This window comes from Trachinotus anak, unplaced genomic scaffold, assembly GCF_046630095.1.
Source record: "Trachinotus anak isolate AG129_WGS33_773 ecotype Australia unplaced genomic scaffold, CSIRO_AGI_Tana_v1 ptg000018l, whole genome shotgun sequence".
NCBI classification, from domain to species: Eukaryota; Metazoa; Chordata; class Actinopteri; order Carangiformes; family Carangidae; genus Trachinotus; species Trachinotus anak.
Window position 1 is genome coordinate 12068179 of NW_027273869.1, and position 24748 is coordinate 12092926.

General features: G+C 41.2%; 3 protein-coding genes across 22 annotated transcripts in view; 2 read left to right on the top strand and 1 right to left on the bottom strand.

Moving 5' to 3' along the window:
• Window positions 1-12265, top strand: part of cacna1c (calcium channel, voltage-dependent, L type, alpha 1C subunit) — a 197078-nt gene extending 184813 nt beyond the window's left edge. For 14 of the 19 annotated variants that reach the window (XM_071502787.1, XM_071502796.1, XM_071502786.1 and 11 more), the window contains one exon: window positions 148-12265. In XM_071502787.1, the coding sequence (XP_071358888.1) occupies window positions 148-639 (492 nt within the window). In that variant the 3' untranslated portion in view covers window positions 640-12265. The remainder of the gene's footprint in view (window positions 1-147) is intronic. The other 5 variants (XR_011694217.1, XR_011694214.1, XR_011694213.1 and 2 more) reach the window with 5 other exon arrangements.
• A 168-nt stretch (window positions 12266-12433) lies between these two features.
• Window positions 12434-16721, bottom strand: LOC139635443 (histone-lysine N-methyltransferase PRDM9-like). Of its 2 annotated transcripts, none has more exons than XM_071502802.1 (8): window positions 16571-16721; window positions 16147-16349; window positions 15418-15528; window positions 15228-15323; window positions 14904-15014; window positions 14485-14605; window positions 14071-14277; window positions 12434-13986 (listed from the first exon to the last, which is right to left on the bottom strand). In XM_071502802.1, exons 1-8 carry the CDS (start codon window positions 16587-16589, stop codon window positions 12962-12964), a joined length of 1893 nt encoding a protein of 630 aa, XP_071358903.1. In that variant the 5' UTR covers window positions 16590-16721; the 3' UTR covers window positions 12434-12961. The 2 variants fall into 2 exon arrangements, with proteins under 2 accessions (XP_071358903.1, XP_071358904.1); XM_071502803.1 differs by having other exon boundaries at window positions 13751-13954.
• A 972-nt stretch (window positions 16722-17693) lies between these two features.
• On the top strand, window positions 17694-23245 carry tspan33a (tetraspanin 33a). Its single transcript, XM_071502542.1, has 8 exons — window positions 17694-18011; window positions 19743-19800; window positions 20061-20188; window positions 20530-20604; window positions 21598-21693; window positions 21842-21970; window positions 22068-22229; window positions 22351-23245. Exons 1-8 carry the CDS (start codon window positions 17910-17912, stop codon window positions 22450-22452), a joined length of 852 nt encoding a protein of 283 aa, XP_071358643.1. The 5' UTR covers window positions 17694-17909; the 3' UTR covers window positions 22453-23245.
• The last annotated feature ends 1503 nt before the right edge of the window (window positions 23246-24748 follow it).

The window sequence follows — 24748 nt, forward strand, 5'->3', positions numbered from 1 at the left end:
GTACAGGTGGGAGAAGGTTACTTTCTCCTCAACAATATGCCACCATCCTTTCAAATTTTCTCCTACTACAATAAGTCTTTTCTCTCTCACTCCATCCGTCCATTTCTCTCTCTTTTCCATTCCTCTTTTCCCCATTTCCCACTCAAGGTGCTAATATCAGAGGGTTTGGGTCATTTCGCTCAGGACCCATCATTCATCGAGGCGACCAAAGCCGAGTTAGCTGACGCCTGCGACATGACCATCGAGGAGATGGAACACGCCGCCAACAACATTCTCAACGGCAACACCACCACAAACGTCACGTCCAGCACCTCCTCCACCTCCCAGCACAGCCCCAATGGCAACCTCCTCCCCTTCCACACAGCAGCAGCAGCAACGCACAGGGACCGAGTCGTCAGCTTGAGTCCCAGCGAGGGCGGGGGAGAGGCCGGAGGAAGCAGAGGCTCCATCCACGGGCCATCCTCTGTGGAGGAGCGACAGGAGCTGCTAGCAGGGGGGAGAGGACGAGAAGAGGAGGAAGAGGAGGTGGGAGAGAGGGAGGAAGGGCACCACAGAAGCTCGGTGGTGATTGGAGGAGCACGGCAGAGGAACAGCGGGCTGTTGGAGGACGAGGATATGGAGTGTGTGACGAGTTTGTAGGAGTCGGCTCGACGGGTTTGATCGGCCAACTGGCCCCTCTGACATCATCAGAGACTGACGCTTGTCAGTGCTGGGTAACAGCGCCGCGGCTGGCTCTGTCTGTCCCCGCCCCACACAAACGTACACACACACACACACACACACACACACACACACATACATACACACACTGTCTGCCTCTCTGCCAGACGTGACCGCTCTGGACAATGGCGGCCAGTGACGCAATCTTAAACACCTGGTTACAACTTTGTTGGTTTATATGGGTTTGTACGTGCGTGAATGTTTGTAGAAAAGTGTACCACACTATACTCTATACTATCTGAGTGTGTGCTCGTGTGTGTGTGTGCGTGTGCGTGTGTGTGTGTGTGTGTGTGTGTGTGTGTGTGTGTTTGGTCTATGATTTTCTCTATTTGTACGTATACGTGTGTGCGTGTGTTCTCCACACGTGTCTGAGTGTGTCTCTAAAGTGCCTCACAGTTTTATCATGTCCTCAAAGTGTGAAGAGCAGAAAAGTAGAGACAAGCAAAAATTAGACAAAGGAAATTATGGATGAAGAAAAGGTAGAAAGGAAACAACGGAGGCAGGAAGAACACTTCCTGCAGTGGACAGTGTGTTTATTGTTTTCATTTCCTATGCCTACTTTGGTGTTGTGTTGTTGTTGTTTGTCTGGCCGCCATGAAGCCAGGTAGGGGACAGCAGACCAGCTTGTGGGGGGGTCAGTTAAGGATTAAAATCTGACCGCACCCACTTGAGGTCAAAGGTCAACTCCTCCTTCTTGGTTCACTGATGATGAAGCGCTGTATTGAGTAAAACGGGGGCGAGGAAAACCCTGTTTGAAATCTCATTTCTCCTCCTCTTCCAAAGCTAAGGAACCTTGGAGCACAGCCCTGCCAGCCTGGGGGTGGGATTAAGGTGACACACCACCCCCAGCCAAGGGGGGGAAGGATTTGAGGAATGGACCAACAGCCACAACAGGGCTGCTCTAGGGGGCCACAGGCTGAGAGAGACACTCTCTGGCCAACAGGAAGCCAGCCAGCTCTTTTTTCCACTGGTCAATGATGGAGAGACAAACTCACCTCGTCTGTCACCTAGACCTGGCTTTGCCTCCTACGCCGCTTTTCCTTGTTTGGCCACGCCCACTTCCTGCCCCAAACAGGAAATGGGAGGAGCATTTGGTGGCTAAGCAGAGACAGCGAGCCCCCTTTTCTGCCTCATACCTCGTTGTTCCTCAGTCCTCCCTCTCTCCTTCCTCCCTCTCTCTCTTTGGTTATTCAACCATCCCTCTCCCTCCATCGCTGGGTTTTTGCTTTTTCAGCCCTTGGGAAGGCGTGTGTGTGTCAAACAGGGCAACAGAGACGGCAGGGTGGAGGAGAGAATGGGAGTGACCGATTGAAAAGAAAACAGACTCGGGGCATTGATCCACACAGGATCTGTCCGTCAGTCAACCTCACTTCCTTCTCCAAGACCCTCCTCTTCCTCTCAGCGTGGAATCCTATTGGATTTGCTGCCACACACTTTCTCTACAGACCACGCCCACTATGTATTTAACAGTTCAATATTGTGCAAAACTGGCTAGCCATGACTATTTTGTTTTATATTCATGATGTTATTGGTTTAATTTATCCTTGATTTGTTTGCACAATCGGGGTGCTGGTCTTATAAATGTATTTTTGCTCGGTTTATTTTAGGAGAATTTTAAGAGGTTTTAAGTATCGAAGCAGGGCGTAGAGTTTGCGTGCAAGTGTATAACTATATTTGTGTGTGCGGGTGTGTGTCTGCATTTTAGTACAGGATGTATGTGTGTATGAGTGTGTGAGATAGCGTGTGTATCTAAAAGGGGGGTCTTTCTCTCTATCAGTATGCACCTTTTACAGATTGTATCTATTTATTTATTTATTTTTCCCAGAAGAGAAAAAAATGTGTGTGAGGATATGCGTTTGTGTGTGTGTGCATGAGTGTGTGTGCCTGTGTTTGACTGGTTACTTATGTATTCTAAAAAGCTGATTTTAAGCCTAGACAGTAAATTAAGGTAGCATTACAAGTATGGTGTGTGTGTATGTGTGTGTGTGTGTGTGTATGTGTGTGTGTGTTGTGTGTGAGATAATGGGCCTCCTTAACACAGGGTTACCATGGACAGGCATGCTTCCAAAGCTTTGTGATTTCTTTAGCACGGTTTTTACTTTTTAGCCAAGCTGCAGAGTCAGAAGCCACTCTATCTAAAACTGCATAACTGTAACTGTTCTTTACATTTCTGTTTAGAGATAGATTTGCGTAAGGTCTCCAGCAAGGTCAGAGTGACAGTAAAGTTTACAGTGGTGATCAGTTTTTGGCATTGCAGCTTGGCCAGAAGGTAAGAAGCCTTTTTGGCAATTTGCTGCTTTTCTTCATCATGGATGGTTGCTCTGAATGGTAGAAGCACCAAATTTACTGCCACAGTGACACCTCGTGAATGAACTGGGGGGATGATGCCCTGATAGCTCAGCTGTAACACACCATAATCACATGATTTCATCTTTTACTCATAGTTAAAACTCCAAATGAATTATTAGGGCTGGTGTACAGATGCTGCAAGAGTTCTAAACCACATCTCTTTGTCTGAGGTGTGCTCATGTCACAAAACATTTTGACTTATTAGCATTGTTAGAGATGAAGTCATTTTCTGTCTGTAACGCAATTTACTGGTAAAACTAATTACTAGGAAATTATAATACAAACAGGAGATTTACTGATAATTGATAAGATATCATTTTTGGTTAATGTGATTAATTAGTGGATATAAATCAGAAAACTTTCAGAGGGAAGTTGTGTCATGGAAGATCTCCTGGTGTGATTTTTGTTTTCTCATTTTTTTCTATTGCCTTCTAGGTAGCATGCTGACATTTTTTGATTGACCTCTCTCTATTATAGTTTGTCCCTTGATTATAGTTTGAGTTCACTTGGGATAAAGTATGGCCACAGTATGCCATAGTCTGGTACTCAGGCCTCAGTACATTACACAAGTTACAGGTCTCACTTTGATATTGTATCTTCTCCAAAAAACAAAACCATTCCTGGCATCACATCATTGTTACCAGCTGTTACATTTAGTATCATCATGTCAGTGACCTTATTATATTTAAAACTGAAATAAATCAATTCAGCTCAAATTATGTAAGATGTTTTGCTCACCACTGAAAACCTGGAAAAACATAGTTATTTTTACTAACACAATCCTGACGCAAAGTCAAGTAGAGTCTGTATCTTACTCACATGCAGATGTATCTCAGTGGATCTAGTTAAAACAGCATAAAAAGAAGAAAGTCAATCTTATGTTAGGGTCGGAGCATTAAAAACAGTGCTATTGGTACAAAATACATATATGTTGCCATAGTCTTGGGCCATTCAAGAAACAGTTTTCAATGAATGATCTCCACCCAGAGACACTATCACATGTCAACATGTGGCTCTGAGTTTTCACTTTCATTTATCATTAGGGTTTCACTGCTGAGCTCTCATTCCTACATGTTAAGCAGAGCAGGTTTGTGGCAGGGAAGGGGATGCATGAACACACTGCCATACACTGCATCCTGTGCCAGTAACAGACTTCTGACATTATTATGCAAATTAAATGTGAATGTTGAATGTGTTTTAAGTGGCAGTGCTATTGTTGTTTTGTGGTTATGATCATACTGCAAACCCTGAAGAAGTCTGTGTTGTCAAAGGAATACCCTCCCTGACATTTAGTCCGTTGTTTTTTTTTCCTAACCAGGATGCTTTGGCTTCATAAAAATACCTTAAGCATTTCTTTCTTCCTTTAAGTTGTAGTAAAAGCACCTCATTAGAATAGGCTCTATTTTTATTGAAATAATTTGGTACCATAAGCTAACAGGCTACTTTGTGGCCTGTGGCTCACATCAGTTTGAGCATAAGCTGATTTTTATTTTTTGTCAGATTTTAAATCTAAAAGTTAGTAAGGCAGATTTGAGTATAGTCGAGGATTTTAATGTGTGTGCAAGGCACGATCTAGCTTCAGTGTTTTACCCTTAAAATTAGCACAACCTGAGTTTGTGCTTTGGTTTTTGTTTCCACACTTTGTTGCATCAGCCAAGGTTATGTAGAGTTAACCCTGAATTTAAACCTAATGACTATTAGATCTAATTCCTCAGTGATAAAGGTAAGCAGCAGGCACCTGAATTTTAAAGTAGTAGTTTTTGTAACCCAAGCTGCTACAGTGGACTCAGAAAGTGTGTCAGCTTCCTCTCAACCATTTTATCATCCAGTACAGTAGAGTAGTAGAGCAGTTCTGATAATGAACCCTGAAATGAATGGCCATAGTTACTTAAATAAATAAAGGAATCATCCAACAAGGAACCACTCTCAGACTTGGCCAAGATAAAATTAGTAGGGGAAAGTTTCCACAAGGTTGCATAACAGCTTTGAATTATCAGTAATTATTAAAACATTCATAATGTTCAGTATCACATAAATAGGAATAATGCATACATGCAGTCAGAAACTACATTCAGTTCTAACCCTTTACTTTTATGTTACCAATAAATATTAATTTATGTTTCATACATACACACACAGAGTAACCCTGCATATCAGAAGTGCCGAACCAGACTTTGCTGTTTGTGTTTAAAGGCTCTTTGGTTTTCAAAAGCTGATAAGAGAGATACAGAGGCCTGTGGTTCCCCCGTGTGGAGTGGAGCAACATTGCAGTTTTTATGTTCTGTATAGGTTAGCATGAACTATGAGGTGTTGTGCTGCAGTATAATGGTATGAGTGGGTGTAATCCTGCATCCCACAAGATATGCAAAAACAATGCAATAACTATGACTGTATACAAGGTTCCCGAAGTAAATGTACTTGTGAAAGTGAAAAAAAAAAAAATCAATATCATGAAGATGTATTATTTTCTGTTTGCTACATTTTTAAGTAAACTCAGTGGTTTCCATGCCAGAGAAACCTAACATACTTGAAATCAGGTACATTGCAGTGCAGTATAGTAAAGATGTATTTATCTTTCTCGTGCGAGGCTGTTGAATCTGCATCTGCAGTCAAAAATGTGTATTGAGACAGCGACCTGAAAGCAGTGCTTTTGCTCGTGGTTTAATATCTAGCCAGTGGAGAGTGTAAAGCTCATTATTTTGTTTAATTATTCAGCAGCAAAACCAACCAATTTCACTTCCCTGACTCAATACTTTTTGGCTGTATCCCTTTCTCTTGTTTATTTCCAGTTATAGTGTTTAAATGGATTGAGCTCCGTGGGTGTTACCATCACTATTGCATGAGGTTCACATGTTGACATTTGAACGTTCCAGGTTTTAAAGTTGTTTTGCTTTAATCAGGTTAAGTATCATATCACATTATGACAGAGTAGCTATTTCTATTTAGTGTACATACAGTGTATTAAAGTCAGTATTTCTTCTCTAAATTAACATTTGACAGTGGACAGCAGTGGACAGGTATTTGGAAGGTGATTTTGCATATCTTGTGTCTTATGGGCGCTTAGTTTATTTTCTGATTCTTAATCCTGGGACGGACAGAGCTCATGTTTGTATGATTGTTGAAACATGAGAAAAATAGCAAACTACAGTACTTTTATTCCCCAGTTTTGACGGGTGTTGCTAATTTGCCTATGTGTTGCCATAGTCTCTTGTCTCACTTTGTCTCCAGCTTCTACCCTTTCGTCTGCTGACATGTGGAAAATGGACCATTTGTATATAATAGACCAAATTACCCATAATTAGCAGTTTTTTTAAACAAAAACATTGGTGGATTGAAACCATCATCATTACGGACAAACACTGAGGCAGGTGCTACTGTGCATGGCACATACACACTGAAATGCTTACTTGATGTATTCAAGCACAAAGTGATCAATATACATGAAGAAATCTACTTAAAGTCCACAGGTCAAAATGAAGCAGTGTCCCAATTCCATACTACATGCTAAATCTAAGCAGGTTATCAATATGTACTGTGTTCACACTAAAAAGTGAGAACATCAAATACTCTCAAACATTCATAGTAAAATGCTCTTGTTTTCTTGAATTTGTTGTTTATGGACAGAACAGTCCCAAAAGCCAATGCACAAAGGAAATTGAGAAATTGAACTTAATACAGCAGCAAAACATATAAAGGGGTGAGTATTGAAATGAATGGCAGAAATTGATGCAGCAGAGGCTGAGAGATCCTGATGTAAATATCCTGGATACTACATTTCACACAATATACAAATACGATCTTTTCTATAACATTTCCCTGCCCACTACATTGATTGTCTCTTCCACCAGTTTTTAAAACTGGCTCTCTGTTATAAATTGCTAGTCTTCAAGCCCAATCTGAGGTAACCTTGTTGATGATAATGTCATTTTAAAGTCACTGTTTAATTGACATTGTGTGGCGCATTTATTGCATAAGCCCCTGTTAGTATAAAATGGTGTTCTTGTATGTGAACTGCAAAAACATATTCCATTAAGATTGGTATTTAATTGTACTGTATTCAGTTAGTATGTAATATGGACTTGGGACACAGCAGGAGAGCATGTTTTATTTTATTATTATTTTTTTTTTAACAGCTGACATTTTGACTAATTAGCAGGAAAAGCAAAGGTGTGACTAATAACTTTAATCCTGGCTCATTTCCATTTTGGTGCACCAGTAAACCAGCATGCACCAAACCACAGCTACGGAGGCGGAACCACTAAATGGAATGCAGCCGTTATTAGTGCTGTTAGTTACACCTGGGCTCACAGTGTCCACCATGTGTAAGGCCTGTGCTGTGTATTGGTGTACCTGCGGTCTCTGCCTCGCTGTAAGACAGTGAGTGAGTGATCAGGCTGATAGGCTGCAGCTGTGTCTGCTGCCCCGCGGGACCTCCACCCACAGCGAGCTCAGCTGCAACCACACCCCTCAGCTCCAAAGGGTGCAGCTCAAATTCAAGTCATTTCCTCACGTGACAGCAGAGGTGGAGAGTAAAGGCCTGGTTTCTGGTTGACGGACGACAATCTTGTTGGCGGTTAATGACAATGGGAAGCAGCGGGTGTTTGGGCTGAGTAAGAATGTTGGATGGAGAGCGTTTGTAAAGACTGTAGAAGGTTTTATTTCATCATGTTTGGATTTCAGGGTGGTCAAAGTTCTGACATGGTGAATTATATATCCAAGTAGTGTTTTACATGTGCATGGGTTTCTCTCTATAAGGGTATAAAGTATTGGTCCTATGTGAATGATAATATCTTTTGTCTCACCACTAACCAATGATTGTATATTTTTATATACCATATATAGTAAGATATATACAAATATATGATATTTAATCACCAGAATGTTATAGAGTAAGGAAAAGACAGGAGAATTATTTGGGAATGTAATTAGTGAAATATTGGTTATGAAAATGGTCTACAATGGCCTACTGGCAGAAGGTCAGTATGAATTCACTGAGTCAGCTGTATTTTTGACCAAAATGAATCAGCAGGGAATAATGTAGTTATATTTATGTATGTTTTAGCTGATGGCATGTACATGATGGGCTTTTAGGACGTTTCACAAAAGGCTCGGATGATTCCCAGACTTTCCAGTCCATACAAATGTGGCTTAATATAAAGATATATAAGTGAAGAACACAGATAACACAGAGTCTACTTCACATTTTTCATTCATCTGAACGAAGTCCACTGAAAATCTATTACCAGTGCTGTGACTCCAGATGTGAGAGGCTCATTGTTCGGCTCAAGAAATCAGTGTAGAAATCAGGGCTTTTCTCCAGAAAGTTTGAAATCTACTTAAAGATTTTAAGCAACAGACAGATTCGAAATCTAACACGTGTTTGCTTGTGTTTGTCTTATGTTTCGTAAAATAGGCTGAGAGATGTAACCTACCAGCAACCTGTCAGTGCAGGTCAAAGTCTGGACATTTTCCTACTGTAGCACTGAGAGACCTGTCTCTCTTTAACTAGTCCTACATCAGCGAAATACACACATAGACACTGTACACTTTTTCAGATATATTATTTAAGCTATGAAACACATCTAACCAAAAAATCAACCTATCAAGGACTAGATCTCTCTCTCTCTCTCTCTCTCTCTCTCTTTCTCTCTTTCTCTCTCTCTCTCTCTATGCTTTGAGCCATGAAAACCATGTAGCTTCTTTTTTTTTTTTTTGTTTTCTTCCAAGAAAGGATTTTGAGGAACTGAGCTGCATCTGTGCGGAGAAGTTCACTCATCTGTGCTCGGTGCAGAACAGGAAGTCAAGAAGTAGCCAACTTATTTGATGTCACCTTTACAGTGGAGAATCACAAACGGATAAAAAGTCAGATTCTTTTTGATTATGGACAAGAGCTGTTGTATATGATGGTAAGATGCGAGCTGCTCAGTGTGATAAAGACTTTAACAAAAATAGAAAAGTATAAAAAGTATTAGAGTTGTGTGTTTAACCTAAGCTATACACAGGTATGTGTTGCTTATCCGTTTCAGAGAGAGTGAGGCTGGAGAATAGGAGTCTTGATGTTTTTCCCGTCTTGGTCACTCAGATCTCCCCGTGTGGATCTACCATTGTTGCAGCAGATGTACGTTCTATTTTCTTGTAAACTGAAGTGTTTGTTGATCATTGTTTGATCCCGACAAAAATATTTTAAGAGGACTATTTTGAATATAGATTTATTTTCTTTTATTCTAGGTAAAATCACCATAGCCTGTTGTCGTAGGATTCTAATTAATCTAAACCTAATGAGAATATTAACTCCCTTTGCAGGAGAAACAAGAGGGGATCACCTCCTTGTTTTTCCATTGTACAGATGTTATTTTGATGTCGATGCTGATGAAAGCTTTGGAAATTTGAACAGAAAGTGAAAGAGGGAATATATTATTAATTACAAGTTTATATTGCAAGTATCTTCTATTTTAGATATCATATATAGAAAAACTATATCTAAATGATAAAATATGAAATGATAGTTTGGAGCTGGATTTTGCAGAGGATCAAAAGAACTCCTGTTCTTTTAACAGAAATGCTCAGATCAGGTTTGGAGGTGCCATACTGTTTTAAATGTTGGCAGGAGTAAACCCAAAGGAAAAACATTTTATTGGTTTCACCATCAGCTGAATGTTTCCACTGCGTTTAGAAGTCGTTATTGATAAGTTTCCTTTGTGTGAAGATTGTCTGAGTGTTGCCAATGCAAGAGCAGGACTTTAGTGAGCAACAGAATACAGTACATGCAATGGAAGAATAGTTATCTAACTGCAAGGTTTAAGTAAATAATATAGTGACACATTACAGGTACTTTTGGAGAGTTAGATTTGTGTCGATGAAAGTATCAAATTGGTTTTTGTGTGCAAAATCACGGCTGACATGCATTCATTTCACAGCCTCCAATATCTTATTAAATTAAGGATTGTGTGGATTTTGGAGGCAAAGCTTTAAAAACATGATCAGTATTGAAAGAACCTTGTCAAACCCATTGCATATTGTACTGCACTGGCTCACAGTAACACTCAAATGACTTGAATTCTTTTCTTATAGGATGTTATATTGCATGACACTTCTCACAGACGCATGTGAAGTCTTCACCGATCAGTCTTAGGGAAGTTTGATTTGTTCAAGAGTTTGATGGACAGAAACAAAAAATATGATTTATTCCCTTTTTTCTTGGGGTCTGTGAGCCCCTGGTGAACAAACCAGGTAGAAGAGATTTGCTTGCCCAGTAGATTTAGAGATAACATGTAGGGTAGCTAGATATAACTCGCCCATTGTGTAGCAGCAACTACATCAGCACCCCTGTGTTACATTTAGTTTACAATGTTAACGACCTTGAAAGCCTTGTGTGTCACTCAATCCTTCTCTTGCTGTTATTCATACTCTTGTTTGAAGGAGGTCCCAGTTTGCACATAGGAGAGCACCCACTTACGACTTTGTGGTGGAAGGATGCTGCACCCACACCCTGTTGATTGAGTTTCCTGTACCAGCTAGAGTTTCACTCAGTGACTTTCTTCAGGAGGTGTGGCAGCAGCTCTGTGATGCAGACTGTGTCAAAACAGCTCGTCCTTAGTGGAACCATGAATGTCTCCGCCTCTCTGCATCTACTTCTTCCTCTCTAATTTTACTGATAAGAGCTACTTTACATTGCGCCGTGTATGATAATTATTTCAACAGTGTCATCCCTTGAATGTAGGACGCAGCGATGCTCTTATTGGTGTCTGAAAAAGACACATTTAGCATTTGAAAGTTAGATTTAGTCTACTGGCTTCTGTTTGGATATTTTCCTTTTTTAGCAGCCCTTAATGGAAGAAACTGTTGGAAATTTTAGCCAGCTATCTGAGTGTTTTACTATCACAGACATGAAAGATTTGGATTTAGCTTTTTGCTCTTTACGGAACCTGATTCCAGGTGGATTCATGTTGCTGAGAAAGCCACATTTGACCACAAAGAGTTAAAAAAAAACAAACAAATAGGTCTCGTATGCCTGTGTGTGCAAATGCAGCTTCAGTGAATGAGTCTCAGAGCATCGACAGTCGTGTACATTATCAGCGTTTTCTTGCGTGTCACTTATTTCTTGCTGGTGTTAAAGAATTCGACAGCACGCAGGTGTTGACGTAAACCCTCTATCCAGGTGGGTTGTTCCCGGCCTTTTGCCAGCCTGATGATCCAATGGCAGGAGATCCACAGCTCCATATACAGTAGTGTTCAACAAAGGCTTTTCTGTTCTTTATTTACTGGTTAAACTCCAGGGCTGTGTGGCTCTGTTCTCCACTGGTCAGTAGTGTCTTATGATCTTGTTCATAGTCTTAGTTCACTACTCATGCAAAGTGTTAAAGGGCCTTTGACAGGATTGAGCTGTTTGTTTGTTTTTGTTGTTTTTTTGTCGAGAGAAGTCTGTTATTAATCCTCAAGTTAATTTTTCGGAGAGAGGTGTTCACACAGAGACCAATTTGTGGTAATATTAGTAGTGGCGCTACTGTTAAACGTAGTATTTAATAACAGCACTATTTATGGTCAGAAAATGAACTAGAGTGTGTTATTGTGCTTGCGGTAGCTTTGGAGGCAGGTGGCCATTTTGTAACTGAGTTCTTTAACATAAGCCACTCCCCCTCGACTGTGTGAGGGATTTCATTGGTTCTGAGGTTGCTAAGTGACACTGGCCCAACATCATTTGGTTTCCTCAGTTACCGTTTGTCTCCTAAGTGACAACTGCATGGTCTCACAGTTGACACACCCTTTTCTTCTTCTTCTTCTGCTTCTCTTTCTTTTTTCTAATGGAGAGTTCTTGACTTTTTTTCTTTTTTTGTTCATTTCATTTTAGATTTTAGAAAGAAAGAATACAAATGAAATAAATCAGAATATTAATTCAATCACTTTTTCTACTCCTATTTTCAATAAAAAGTGAAAAGAAAAACCAAACAAAAAGTTGATTTGTAAATAAGTAATGTACAGTTTGTATCTGTAACTTGTCAGTCTGTCATTGGTGACAGAGTCTGTCTTGCTTATAACGCACGCTACCAGTAAATAAAAAAGGAAAAAGTATATTTAGACTGTATGGTCCCTTGAAAGCAAGTTTTAAATTAATATCTGATGTATATTCCTGTAACATTGCATTTTTATCTGAGGAATGATGTTATTAAAAAATTGCAAATAAATTGCATTTCCTACAGCTCTGTTTTTCACTTCCATTTGACATTTGCATGTGTCTGGTCGAGAGCAGCAGCGGTTCTTCACTGTTTGGAGAAACCGGTTCAGTCACTATAACCTGGTCAGGGGTGTGTTTTCATAGCTATTGTACGTTTCCAATAGCTTTAATTTAACACCCACGCATAAAGGACACAGCTGAACATCCTTTAATTGTGCACCAGCACTATTCTATCCAAGTAAAAGGTTGCCTGTCTCATTTGAGTTATATAGACTGGATGCTCCAAATATTCTATTGTGATCCACACAGGAGTTTAAGACTTTAAGATAAATATTGCACAGCTTCAAATACATGTGGTTCACCCTCACAGTGTTTCTGGCAATGGTTGAAGGTATCTACACTGTTGCTTTTCTCACTACTACGACTTTAATTATTAGACCTTCTTATAGGCCAGAGTCTGTAGTAAAAATGAAACACAGGTTTGAGAAGTGCATATGATGAAGAAATCAAAGCAAGCATCCAGAATTTAAAATGCTTTACTTTTTACTATTTTTGCTAGGAACATGACATGACAAAATTTTTAGTGGTGAAGATCTGCAAGGATCATACGAGCAAAGAAATTAGCTCAGATTACTCAGATCCCATCACTGCCAATGATGAATGAAATATTCAATATACAAATGCCTCACTATTACAGTTTACTACTACTGAAGCTACACATCATGTGTCAGGTTTATGAGTTGCCAAATGTCTTTTCAGATTCCCCTGCTGGGAGAATTCTCTCTCACAGTTTGGGCATTTAAATGGTTTCACCCCATTGTGGCTGAGTGTGTGTCTCTTCAGGCAGTTCAGCGTGAGGAAACGCTTCGGGCACTCTGAGCACAGGTACGGACGCTCCCCTGTGTGAGAGCGCATGTGGACGTTTAGGTGGCTCTTGCTGGAGAAACCCTTCCCACAGCGGGTGCAGGTGTACGGCGTCTCGCCCGTGTGAGAGCGAGTATGCAGCAGCAGCTCCCCCGAAGACAAAAACGACTTCCCGCATGTAGTGCAAAGGTAGTTCTTCTCCCCTCTGTGCATCTGCATGTGCCTTATTATGCCGGCTTTGCTGAAGCTTTTCCCACAGATAGTGCACAGGTTGGAGGGGCCTTCGTGCAGGCGCTCATGTTGCTTGAGCGAATAATTACACAGGAATCCCTTGTTGCACTGGCTGCAGATGAATATTCGTCCTCTCTTGTGGAGTCTCTGGTGCTGATAATACCCCGACGGGCTGGTGAATCCCTTCTCACATTGGTTGCAGCGGTACCGGAAGCTGTGGAGCTTCATGTGGGCCTTCAATTGATTTGGATGTTCAAAAACCTTTTCACACTTGAGGCATTTAGTCTCTTCCTCTGTGAAGTTTTTGTTCACCGGTCGCGTGCTCAGAAACCTTTTGTCTTCGCCCGTGGGCTCTTTCCGTCTGCGTCGCTCCTTGTTTTCCAAGTTGTCTTTCTTTTGCTCCCGCTTTTTCTCAACGCCATCTTTTTGTTTGCGTTTTTTATTTTTCTCCAAGTTGCCTTCTGCCTGCTTATTTTCAGTGTTCAAGTCTTTACTTTTCTGCTGAGTCTTTGCTCCGGCTCTTTTCACAGATAGCCTTTTCTGAATGGGAGCTGTTGTGTGGTGCTCACTCTGGATGTGCTCTTGGACCTTCCTCTTTTGGCGGTGAGCGAATGAACACTGAGGGCAGATGAATAAACGTGACAGAGGACCTGGGAACAGCATAAAAACACTTCAAATTAGAATAAAAACATTGACCAGTTCTGGTCTGCTGCTGCCACTGCGTTTGTCAATACCTGATTCCTTTTTAGGCAACCAATCATCTGCAATGACGTCTGAGCTTTGACCTGAGTCTTCTGCTTCTAACTCCTCCAACGCCAGGGTCTCTTGCTCACTGTCATAATCATCCTCCTCACTGTAAGCCTCAGTGAACCTCCCCACTGCAGTTTGAGAGGGGAGGGCCAGTGTGGACAGAAGGATATCTTCCTCACTGCTTGATGGAGCTGTAACAGAAGAAGGGATTCAAGAAGTTATATTTAACGTGAAAGAAAGAAAACAAGAAGTAAAGAAAGTACAAAAGTGAGCGAGACAACAACCAAAGTAGCCTTTTCAAACCTTGGTCCTTAAAACTGATGGAAACTACTCCTCTTGTCTTGTCAGTAAGAATTCTCTGTTCTGATAAAGGTCTCCCCCATCTCTGTTAAACTCACCTGAGCCGAGAGTGCCCAGCTGTCTGTGATGAAGCAGCAGAGTCTTCATGGATAAGGGTTCAGACAGATGCTGTCCAAATTCCTCTGACACAGACGTTGTGTCAGTGAGCCAGGCTGCTGTCTGAGACACAGAGAAGATCACTGAGATGCAGGTTGGCAGGTGAAACAATGAGTATGTAATTACAAAGGTCAAAGCAGTTGCACAAAAAGAAGAAAATCAATTGATGCTGAGATGCTGTGGTCAAAATCTTTTTTATTTATATATATATATATTTTTTTTTTAGATGAGAAGTAACACTGTGACCAATAAATAATCGCCTTGTGATTTCACAGGTTTCACAGGATTTTTCAAGAATCTAAATTTACCAGCGTGAGGTGTTTTGCTACAGTCTAAGTGTTAATCAGTATTTAAAAAGTACCTGTTGCAGGTCTGGTATGGGCAGCAGCTGCTCCAGCCTAGAAAGGAGCTCAGACACCAGCTGCTGCAGTCTTTGGTCGTAGGCAGAGCCGTAGTTTGCAGGAAAAACCTCCTACAGAAACAGTCAAGGCTTTGGATTTATCACTGTTGTAAATGGCTGGTGAATCTTTAGCTTGTATAAACCTCTTTGACCAAAAATTAGCTCATAAATTTCCTTTACTAGCTGATCAACATTTAATATTTGCCGTGTGTTGCAATAAAATAGATCTGCATCCATTCCAATTCCTTGATCTTTAAGAGATATATTTCTCAGAGATGGACTCACTTGGAAGAAGAACTCTTTCTCAAAAGGAACATTCAAAAGGTTCTGAACCAGAGTGGCAAAGTTGGTATATGAAGTCTTCAGGATATCACCACTAGCCTGTCGAGAAGTAGATGACAATAAAGTTGAGAGAGGTTGCAACGACTCCGGGTTTTAATTTTATGTGTCTACTGAATTTGCTTTAAAAGCCCACCATCTGGTCAGTGGAGCTCAGCTCAACACTACAGGCGTGGATCTTATCCAGGTGGCTCTGGATGGTCTGCAAGTTGGCGACGCCATCACCACGACACAGCTCCAGAACCAGCTGCAAATGGACAAATGTGGGAGACAGGTAACTCAAAAGAGCATGACACAGCAGAGGAAAGATTTGAGTTCCTTTCTGAGAAGGGGCAGCAATAAGTTGAAATAAACTAATAAGTAATAACAAGACACATACAAAAATGACAAAAGATAACTTAAAAAAACAATATTACAATAAAACTTAAATCCCCCAGCTTTAGACACAAAAAAATTAAGTGTACAGACTTGTTGAGATTGAAAGCTGATTTGTGAGCTTAGAAGCAGGAACTGACAGAAACCAACAAAAGGTCCACTCAGTCATTGTTCTCCAGCTTTAGATGGTGTCACACAACAGACGAAGATGAGAGTGTTTAAATCTCCATTTCATTTACAAGCACTTCAAGGACTTCTAATGAGTAAGAACAGCTAATAAGTGGACCTTGTTGTGAGACTGTTTTTATTTACTATAGAAACGTTGTGCTCATGCTAGTTAATGAATAAAGAAATAAGTAAAACGTGTCTCTTGTGCAGCCATGAAGAGAAACAGAGTAAATGTCAGTCCCTTTACCATTTTGGTCTCACTGACATTCAGATTTAATTTGAGCGACAGAGAGGAGGTTGACAGTTCACAGTGAGTCCTCACCCTCGCTCTCAGGCCCAGGATGAGCTGAGCTCTCTGAAGCGGGCTCAGCAGCTCGGGAACGATCTCTGTCACCAAACCGATGAAGTCCACCAGCTTGTCATACTGCATCACACTGTGTTTCTGCACTATTTGCCATATGAAGGCGGACATAAGTCTCACTGGAGGAACCAGGAGATGCAAGGAGGCCGGGGGAAGAGGAGGACCTGCAAACGGCATTGAAAACAAGTATTTTGCAATGAATGGATAGACTTTGTTCTTCTATGGAGGCTCAAACAACCATTTACATGCGATTTGTCCACAACTCCAATTCCCAAGGCAGCGGATTAGCTAACGTTATCATAATTACTGTTCTAATAACTGTATTTTACACTGAAATAACTGAATACTGATGCTAGCAAACAGCTAGATAGTTAAACAGACAAACCTTTGCTTTTCCACGCCATTTTCGTGGGTTAAAACCGTTTAAACAATGAAAAAATGACCACTTTCGCATTCATCATACAAAACTGCAAAACACATTTTTAACTTCCGGGTAAAGCGGATGTTATGAAAACTGTCGTGTGTGCGCTTTCCTTCAAAATAAAAGTCAGGACGTTGAACTCAAAAAGCAAAACATGGTGATGTGATGGAGAAAAGCTAAAATATCATATGGACAGAGCAATGGAGGAAAACATATTAAATTATGTGTCACATACACAGATGGTCCTTCATACATACTGTGAAAGTAGCACTTTCTGCCAAAAGATGGCGCACCCCCCCCCCCCCCCCCCCCCCCCCCCTCCCCCCTTATACCCAAGACTTTTCAAGAACCTGTTGCCCAACAATGTTATACCAATCAGCGAAGAAGAACAGAAAAGTAATTGGTACAAGGAAATGATTAATAATTTTTAACAGTAAATGCTGCATGCAATAGACTGACATCAGAAAGTTATAGCATCGTTGGATTAGACACCAAATTCCCACTGAAATGAAAATAAGCACTTTATGAAATATGATCAGGAGGACTATATGGACATCTAATTTATCAATTGTATTTATTTATGACGTCAAAATGACTGTTTTAAGAAAAAATGTCTGTGTAAGCAAAAATAGATGAAATACAAAGATTTGACTCAGGTCATTGCTAATGTAAATTATCTTTTAATAAAACATTTGAAACTACCCTGAGGGAACGTTCGCTAACGGTAGCTCTCCGAACGTTCGCGGAACGTTCGGCGAACTACCCTGAGGGAACGTTCGCTAACGGTAGCTCTCGGAACGTTCGCGGAACGTTCGGCGAACTACCCTGAGGGAACGTTCGCTAACGGTAGCTCTCGGAACGTTCGCGGAACGTTCGGCGAACTACCCTGAGGGAACGTTCGCTGAATTTAAGTAAATCCACCAGCTTGAGGTAAAGCTTCACGTGCAGAATGACCACTAAACTGAAACCGTAGGCCACTTTAATCATAATAAAGGAAAACAAAGTACCGACAAATGACGCGCAAAACACATGCGAGCGTTCACAGTTGTGTGATCACAATGTTAACACACCCAGTTCCTACACGCCCAGTCAGCGGCGGGCACACAGCGCCGGCGGCAGCTTGCGACCAGTCGCTGCGGGGCCGTGCGTGTCCGCTCAGGAGAACTACAGCAGGACCCGCAGCTCCTCGTCGTCATTATGCTGAAGAGCCTTTGGTCTAGCTTTCGTCAACACGTGTTTTCTTACGGATAACTGCTCATTTTTATGCGCAAACTTGAGTTTAGACGCCTGGATTCTTGTCGCCATGGGAGGGAGACGCAGGGGAACACCTGGGTCTGATGAGGACTTCTCCTTTGTCAGCCCAGTTGTTAAATATCTACTGTTCATATTTAATTTTTTATTCTGGGTGAGTGTTCTTAAGCTATTTAAATCACGAGTGATGATGACCAGAATGTTGAAACCTTTATTTCCTATTGATTTACATGTGGCCTCTGCCGGTCTCACTGAAGTATATTTTAATAACACATGAAGAGCTAAAAGGCATTTCCTTATGATTTCAGTTATTCCAAGGATGTGAGACGTGCTGTGTTTCCTTCTTATGTTTATACTGAAAGTGTGAGATGTAGATTTTGTCTGCTGGTGGTTTGGGCACAAGCTGCTTTGTTTGACTTGTAGTTGTTTGTTAACTTTGGTGTTTCACAGAGAGTGAAAGGTACACACACACACACACACACACACACACACACACAACATTGTTACAGTATAACACATTCCATATTACATGAGGTGTTTTCCATTTTGAACAAACGCAGCAGGTAATTATGTTAATTGTGACTGTGGAGTCCCCCCCCCCCCCCCCCCCCCCCCACAACAAGATGTTAATAATTGTACAACTTCAGTCGAAACAAACAGCAAAGCTCAGCAGTGGACTGTAAACAAAGCAGAGTTCATATCAGTGGGTTTCAGTGTCAGGTGCTTGGCGACTGTAACACAAGGAGATTTCTTAACAGCATTTTCAGAGCTGATCTGTTGTTGCAGCTTAAACCTGCTGCGGTTCAGTTTAGTGTGAGGGGGGCCTATTATTTCTGATTGAGCAAAAACCAAAAGACAAGGAAAATAAAAGCTAGACACAAATCAAATAAATCATAAAGCTTTTCTTGATCCATCCCCCTCTACATTTCCATCAAAAAACAACCCAGTATGAGTGTGTCAGCGCTGTTCAAGCGGTGAACCTGATTTGTTTCCATGTGCAAAGCGCAAGGCTGTGTAAAAACTTGAAGCTGTTCAACTTGGAATGTGCTCTTGTCATTTCTGTTGCCTCTGGCTACGTTCAGTTCTGTACAGGACACACCAGAGATTCCTGCGAGTTTGTGGTTCTTCTCTTGTCTAGGTTCACTGCAATCTTAGGAAATGTTCTTGGAAAGTTTCATTTTTGTTCTTACCTTTTATAATTAGCAGCCTGTTACGATGATGCTTAACCAAGTCAGATCAGTAAATCGGTTACATCACCAAAGCAGTATGTGATTTAGCGAGTTTAATTTTAGATGTAAGTGTCAACAATTCCTTACACTTGCAGACTTATACAGATACAACTTTTTTTTTTTTTTTTACAAAAGCCTCCTGCTTGCTTCAGGTGTCACGTTCAGTTAATTCACCTTGTAACTAAACCTTTGCAAAAACAGGCAGGCACCAGGAAAGTGCAGTGTCTGTGGTAACTGGATCCATTTCATTCAGGGTGGGAAGAGTATTTCTAAGGGCTCCCTATTATTGTATTGAGCCTGGGAGTGCTGCGTGAAAGGGTCTTTATTTTTTTAGGGAAGGGCACAGACTGCTGCCAGGTTGATCTGGTCAAATAAGCAGAGCGGATGGCAGACTCGAAGAACGCTGAGGTCGTCAGTACGGTCTTGTCTATGACTCAAATCCTTCACATCTTTCCTGCTATCGTGATTAAGTTTTCAGGGGAATGGTGCCACTCCCTTGACAAGTATGAACATAGAAATGGTTTTCCCCCACTCAAGGTCTGCGTGACTGTGCCACTGTTTTGAAATACACCAAATGTAATGTAAAGAAATCTTGGGAAACCATTTTTATATATTATATTACATACATTTTATATTTTATATTATCTTCTCCTTAGATAATCTCCCTGGTGATGGTGTCAATTGGCGTATATGCCCGCACGATGAAACATGCAGGTAAGGGATCCTCTATGGATATAGCATGCAGTCTTTCTTCGTGTTTAGTGTGGGAGTATTGAGTATCAGGGAAGTTCTAGTGCTTTCATAAAGCTTCACCAAGCAACACAGTGAGAAAACAGCCTCTATGTTGGTTGAGATCTCTTAAAAGAAATGAAATGTTTGTAAAATTATAACTAGAAAGATGCTTGGAAATATACCTTTGAATGTTTCTTGAATTCCTACTACCTTCCTAACTCTTACTTTCTTCTTTACGTCAGAGGCGGCGCTGGCCTGTCTGTCAGTGGACCCCGCTGTAATGCTGATGGTGGTGGGGGTCCTCATGTTCATCATCACCTTCTGTGGCTGTGTGGGCTCCCTGCGAGAAAACATCTGCCTCCTGCAGACAGTAAGTTGGGAGTTTTTCAGGGAGTTTTTCAGCCACCAGGCTTTGTAGACTTAAATCAGCGCAGAGAGACATGCTGTATAACATACAGTGGAGGTCATGGGGCAAATCTGAAGGTCAACATACCCCACGTAGCTCAATAAAAACAGAGGATTTTACTTTCATTGTTTTACTAAAGGATTTAGCTCATTACAAGTTTTTAAAAAATTCAAACAAATCAGTGTTTATTTGAGTGCTGGGTTTGCATGGAGACACAGGATCTCATTGAATCGGTCCTCTAGAGAATGCACACAAAACAGATCAGTTTTCACGGTGTCGTAATCGCCTCTCTCTCTCTGTCCCAGTTCTGTATTTCTCTGACAGTGATCTTCCTGCTCCAGCTCACTGCCGGTATCCTGGGCTTCATCTTCTCCGATACAGTAAGGAAACAATATAGAGTATTTTCTCTGTTGGAATCAATAAATGTATTTGCTAGAAAAGCTTGTTAAAAGTGTTTTGTTTTTTTTTCACATTTCCAATTGATTTAAAACGTTGAAAAGAATGACGGTGTCTTGGTCAAAGTGTTCAAAGGTGGTCATGAGCACTAAATTAAACATTTTGAAATATATTATTTTAATTTTCATTGATTCATTAAACTGCAAAGAGAAATACTAGGTGCTCACGGTTATGCCATTGTTAGTCTCTAGGTTAGTGCAAGGTGCTGCTGGTTAATGTAGACAAAGGGGAGCTAGTGGGCTTTACCTACCAGGCAACCTCAGACTGGTTTACTTCCCTTTCCAACTGCAGCCTGAGGAAGACCCTGCGGTGGTAGAAACTGGTTCATTTCCCTCTTTGGGATTTGTGTTGATTTTTGTTTTTGTGTTGTTACTTATTCCACTCAGATATGCCCTTACACACTAAAGGTATTATTACTATATCCTTGGCTCCATGACGTGTGACTGAAGCCTGAACCCCATTATTGGTTTGTTGGTGGATTTTACCTAAATTCCACAAAAGATCTAATGCATAATATAACATATTACTAGAATCTATATCAGCACCAGTCATGTGTGAGATAGTAAAATCTTCAAAATAATTTTAATGTTGCTTGAAAAAGTTGAATTTTTCTGTATTTGTCCTTTTTTGATTTTGGAGAATAATGAAAGCGCTCCCCCTGCTGTGCTTTGTCTGTAACTGCTGCTAAGTTTTAATAAACAGCAGAGTTTGTCCACTGTTGTTAAATGTGATTTTGTTTGAGGCTGTAAGAAGATGCTGGATTCATGGTTTGATATAAGAATCATCATCTAGATATGTATTTATTATAGATTTCAAGTGTCTAACATTTTCTATTATACAACACATACCCATTCTCTGAATTCATGGTGCGTTTTCTTGTGCATGCTGCTAAGCTACTTTTTCTTTATCCTGTCAAGGCACGGGGTAAAGTGACTGAGATGATTAATAATGCCATCATCCACTACAGAGATGACATTGATCTGCAAAACCTCATTGATTTTGGTCAGATAGAGGTAAGGATTTAGTCCAAATACAGACTTCCTGTCACACACATGATAGCTCATCATCATTTTTCATTATAAATACCAGGGTGACAGTCACCGCAGATACCTGACATATCTTCTGATCTTTTCCACCTCAAATGTGTGTGTGTCTCCTCAGTTTGGCTGCTGTGGTGGTGTATCATACACTGACTGGTCCAAGAACATGTACTTCAACTGCAAAGAGGACAACCCCAGCAGGGAGCGCTGCTCTGTCCCCTTCTCCTGTTGTATCATATCCAAAGACAAGGTCGTCTTTTTAAAGCCTCTGCTGATAACAATTTGCTGTTGTTTCAGTGTTTTTTTTTTTTTAAATGTGTTTTATTTGTGTACGTCTATGTGTGCAGGTTGTTATCAACACCATGTGTGGCCATGACATGCAGGAATTAGAGTACAATGAAGCTGGAAACCACATCTACACCAACGGCTGCATAGATAGATTAGTTAACTGGATTCACAGCAACATGTTCCTACTTGGAGGCATTGCACTGGGACTGGCCATCCCACAGGTAGGATGTGAGGCACACTGCACATACCAGCACACACAAATGCATACATTATTGTTAAGAGAAGGGGGTTAACAGTTGTAGCCAGCTGCTGAGCCCTCTGTCTGTGTCTCCTCCTCTGCAGCTGGTTGGGATCCTCCTGTCTCAGATTCTGATCAACCAGATCAAAGACCAGATCGAGCTCCAGAGCTATAATCTCAAACACCGCTCCGACCCATGGAGCTGAGCCAGACCAGACCTGGTCCTGATGAACAGCGCCATAAACATGGTGATACAAGCGGCTGGGGGAGGATGGGTAGAACTGTTTGTGCCAGTTCTCCGAAAAAGCGTCTGTCAGCCGAGTGCGAGTGCCCATTTTCGTTCCTCTTGGATTTAAAAAGGAAACAGATGGAGAAAGAGCACTCTGTCGCCGCCCACTGGACAGAGACTGTGCTTGCATTTACCAAACATTTTGTAGTAGAGAAGTAGTTTTGAGGCAGGGGCTGAGGTGTTGTTAAACTGACCTTCAGTGAAGAACTGCAGTCAGTATAATCTACAACAGAGCATTTTTTTAATTGTTCTTTTTTTTTTTTTTTTTTGGTTTGGGGATTCCACACTGGGAGCTAGAACATATCCATGTGTCTTTGTTGCTACAAATGTGAACTAACTGAAAAGGGAACAGCACTTTCTAAAATGTATTGTATTGCGGACTCTTTGAAAATAATGAACAAAAAAGTCTCACACTCAGTAAAGCTCAGTAATGCTGCTTATTGTAACACAAGCGTCTGTGAATTTCACCTCTGACATGGCTGGAATATGCATCACATCACTTCGCATTGTTTTTGCTCATGTTTTAGAAATCCTACAATGTGCATTTTCCTAACTTTGTAGCTGAAATACTTGTATAAAATGAACAATGCACATATGCCACTTGGTGTTTAGTTGTCTATACTTTCATAAGCCTGTGTGTTAAAATTTCTGGGTCCCAGAAATGCCCTGTTCTCCTGTGACAGTATAATAAACATTTTTTACACATTTCATTTGACAAGAGCTGCAAACAAATGCTTACGCCAACGGTCTGACCCTATACGCAGCATGGCCATGTTGGGCTTCTTGGTTGTCCTGGCGAGACCTCATGCTCCATGTGATGTCATTTCCTGCTCGCATTTTAGCCAGCTGACGGCCTGCATGATTGGATTTTGCAGGGTGTGTGTCTCAATAGGCTGCCATTGCAAACAAATCCCGCAGTTCACATTCTGTACATGCGTATGTTGTGGTTGATGTATTTTAAATCCTGTATGCGTCATTTGAAAACATATTCTCCACCTCTTATTCTACCTCTTTTTTTTTTTTTTCTGAAGCTGTTTCTAAGTAAAATCCAGAAGAAGCGGGGACTCCCGGCTTCCCCACAAAAGAAAACAGTGGTGTGAACGCCTGAATTGCTTGTTGATGTAGTCACTGCAACAGGCCAAGTTTGTACAGCGTGACCTATCAGTGAGCAGGCAGTGGCTGAGGTTCTCTGACGGAGGAAAAGAGATTTACTAGGCAGTGAAAATGACTCTGTCTGCTTGTTGTCTTGACACAGCACCAGTTAACGTTCGATTTGCTCTGATAGCAAAGTGTAGCAGTTGTAAACTGTTTTTGTTGGGACTCGGCATCAGCATGGTCATAAATGATTAGTGCTCTTTGTGTCTGTGAATTACACCCACAGCTGTAAATGTCAGCATTTAATACTTTATTATCATGTAATAATTTGAAGCAAATCATGTGGTTCTTTTAATTGGAGAGCTGTCATTTGACTGGAGTCAGCTACCAAGGGAAGCTCTGGCCAAAACTCTGATGTAGCCGTGAAGAAGCGTAAACCGACACAACCTCTCTTCTCCACCCCATTTCTCTGCTTGGCAAATGAAAACCTGAGCTGTGAGACTTTTTTTTTTTTTTTTTCACAGCCTGAAACCTGATGCCTGTAATCTCTGAGAGCAGAAACAGTCCTGCGTGTTTCACAGCCTTTGACGCAAAATCCACAATCTAAACATGACATTTCTATGTTATTTTAAAGCTGTGGTTACTCCCCTTTTAGTGATTTTCTGTTCAGCACACACCAGAATCGACGGCATCACCACCGAATGAGTGAAAGCACTTTTTAGACGTGTTACATGTTATAACTTAGGAGAAGCAACAGAAAAGTGACAGTACAAACCGCGGTTTATGGCCCTGTAGTGAGTGTGTTTTGATATGGATGTGTGTGTATGTGCGTGAGTGAATGTGCGTTGGCCTGAGCTGCATTGCTCTGTGTGTGGTCCCTGGTTTTTTGCCTCTGAGTCAGTCAGGCGGCCATGTTGTGGTGGGTTTTAAGGAGGCCCAGACAGACACACACACACACACACAGAGGAGGGAGCAGAGTTAACCCAGTTTGCTTTCAGAACACCAGGGGAGAAACAAAGCATCTGCAGCCATGCAAATACCACAAGTGCACTGTCCAATTAATGTGATAACAACAGCACCGTGGTGGAGATTTGACCTGTCACAAGCCTGGTTTCACT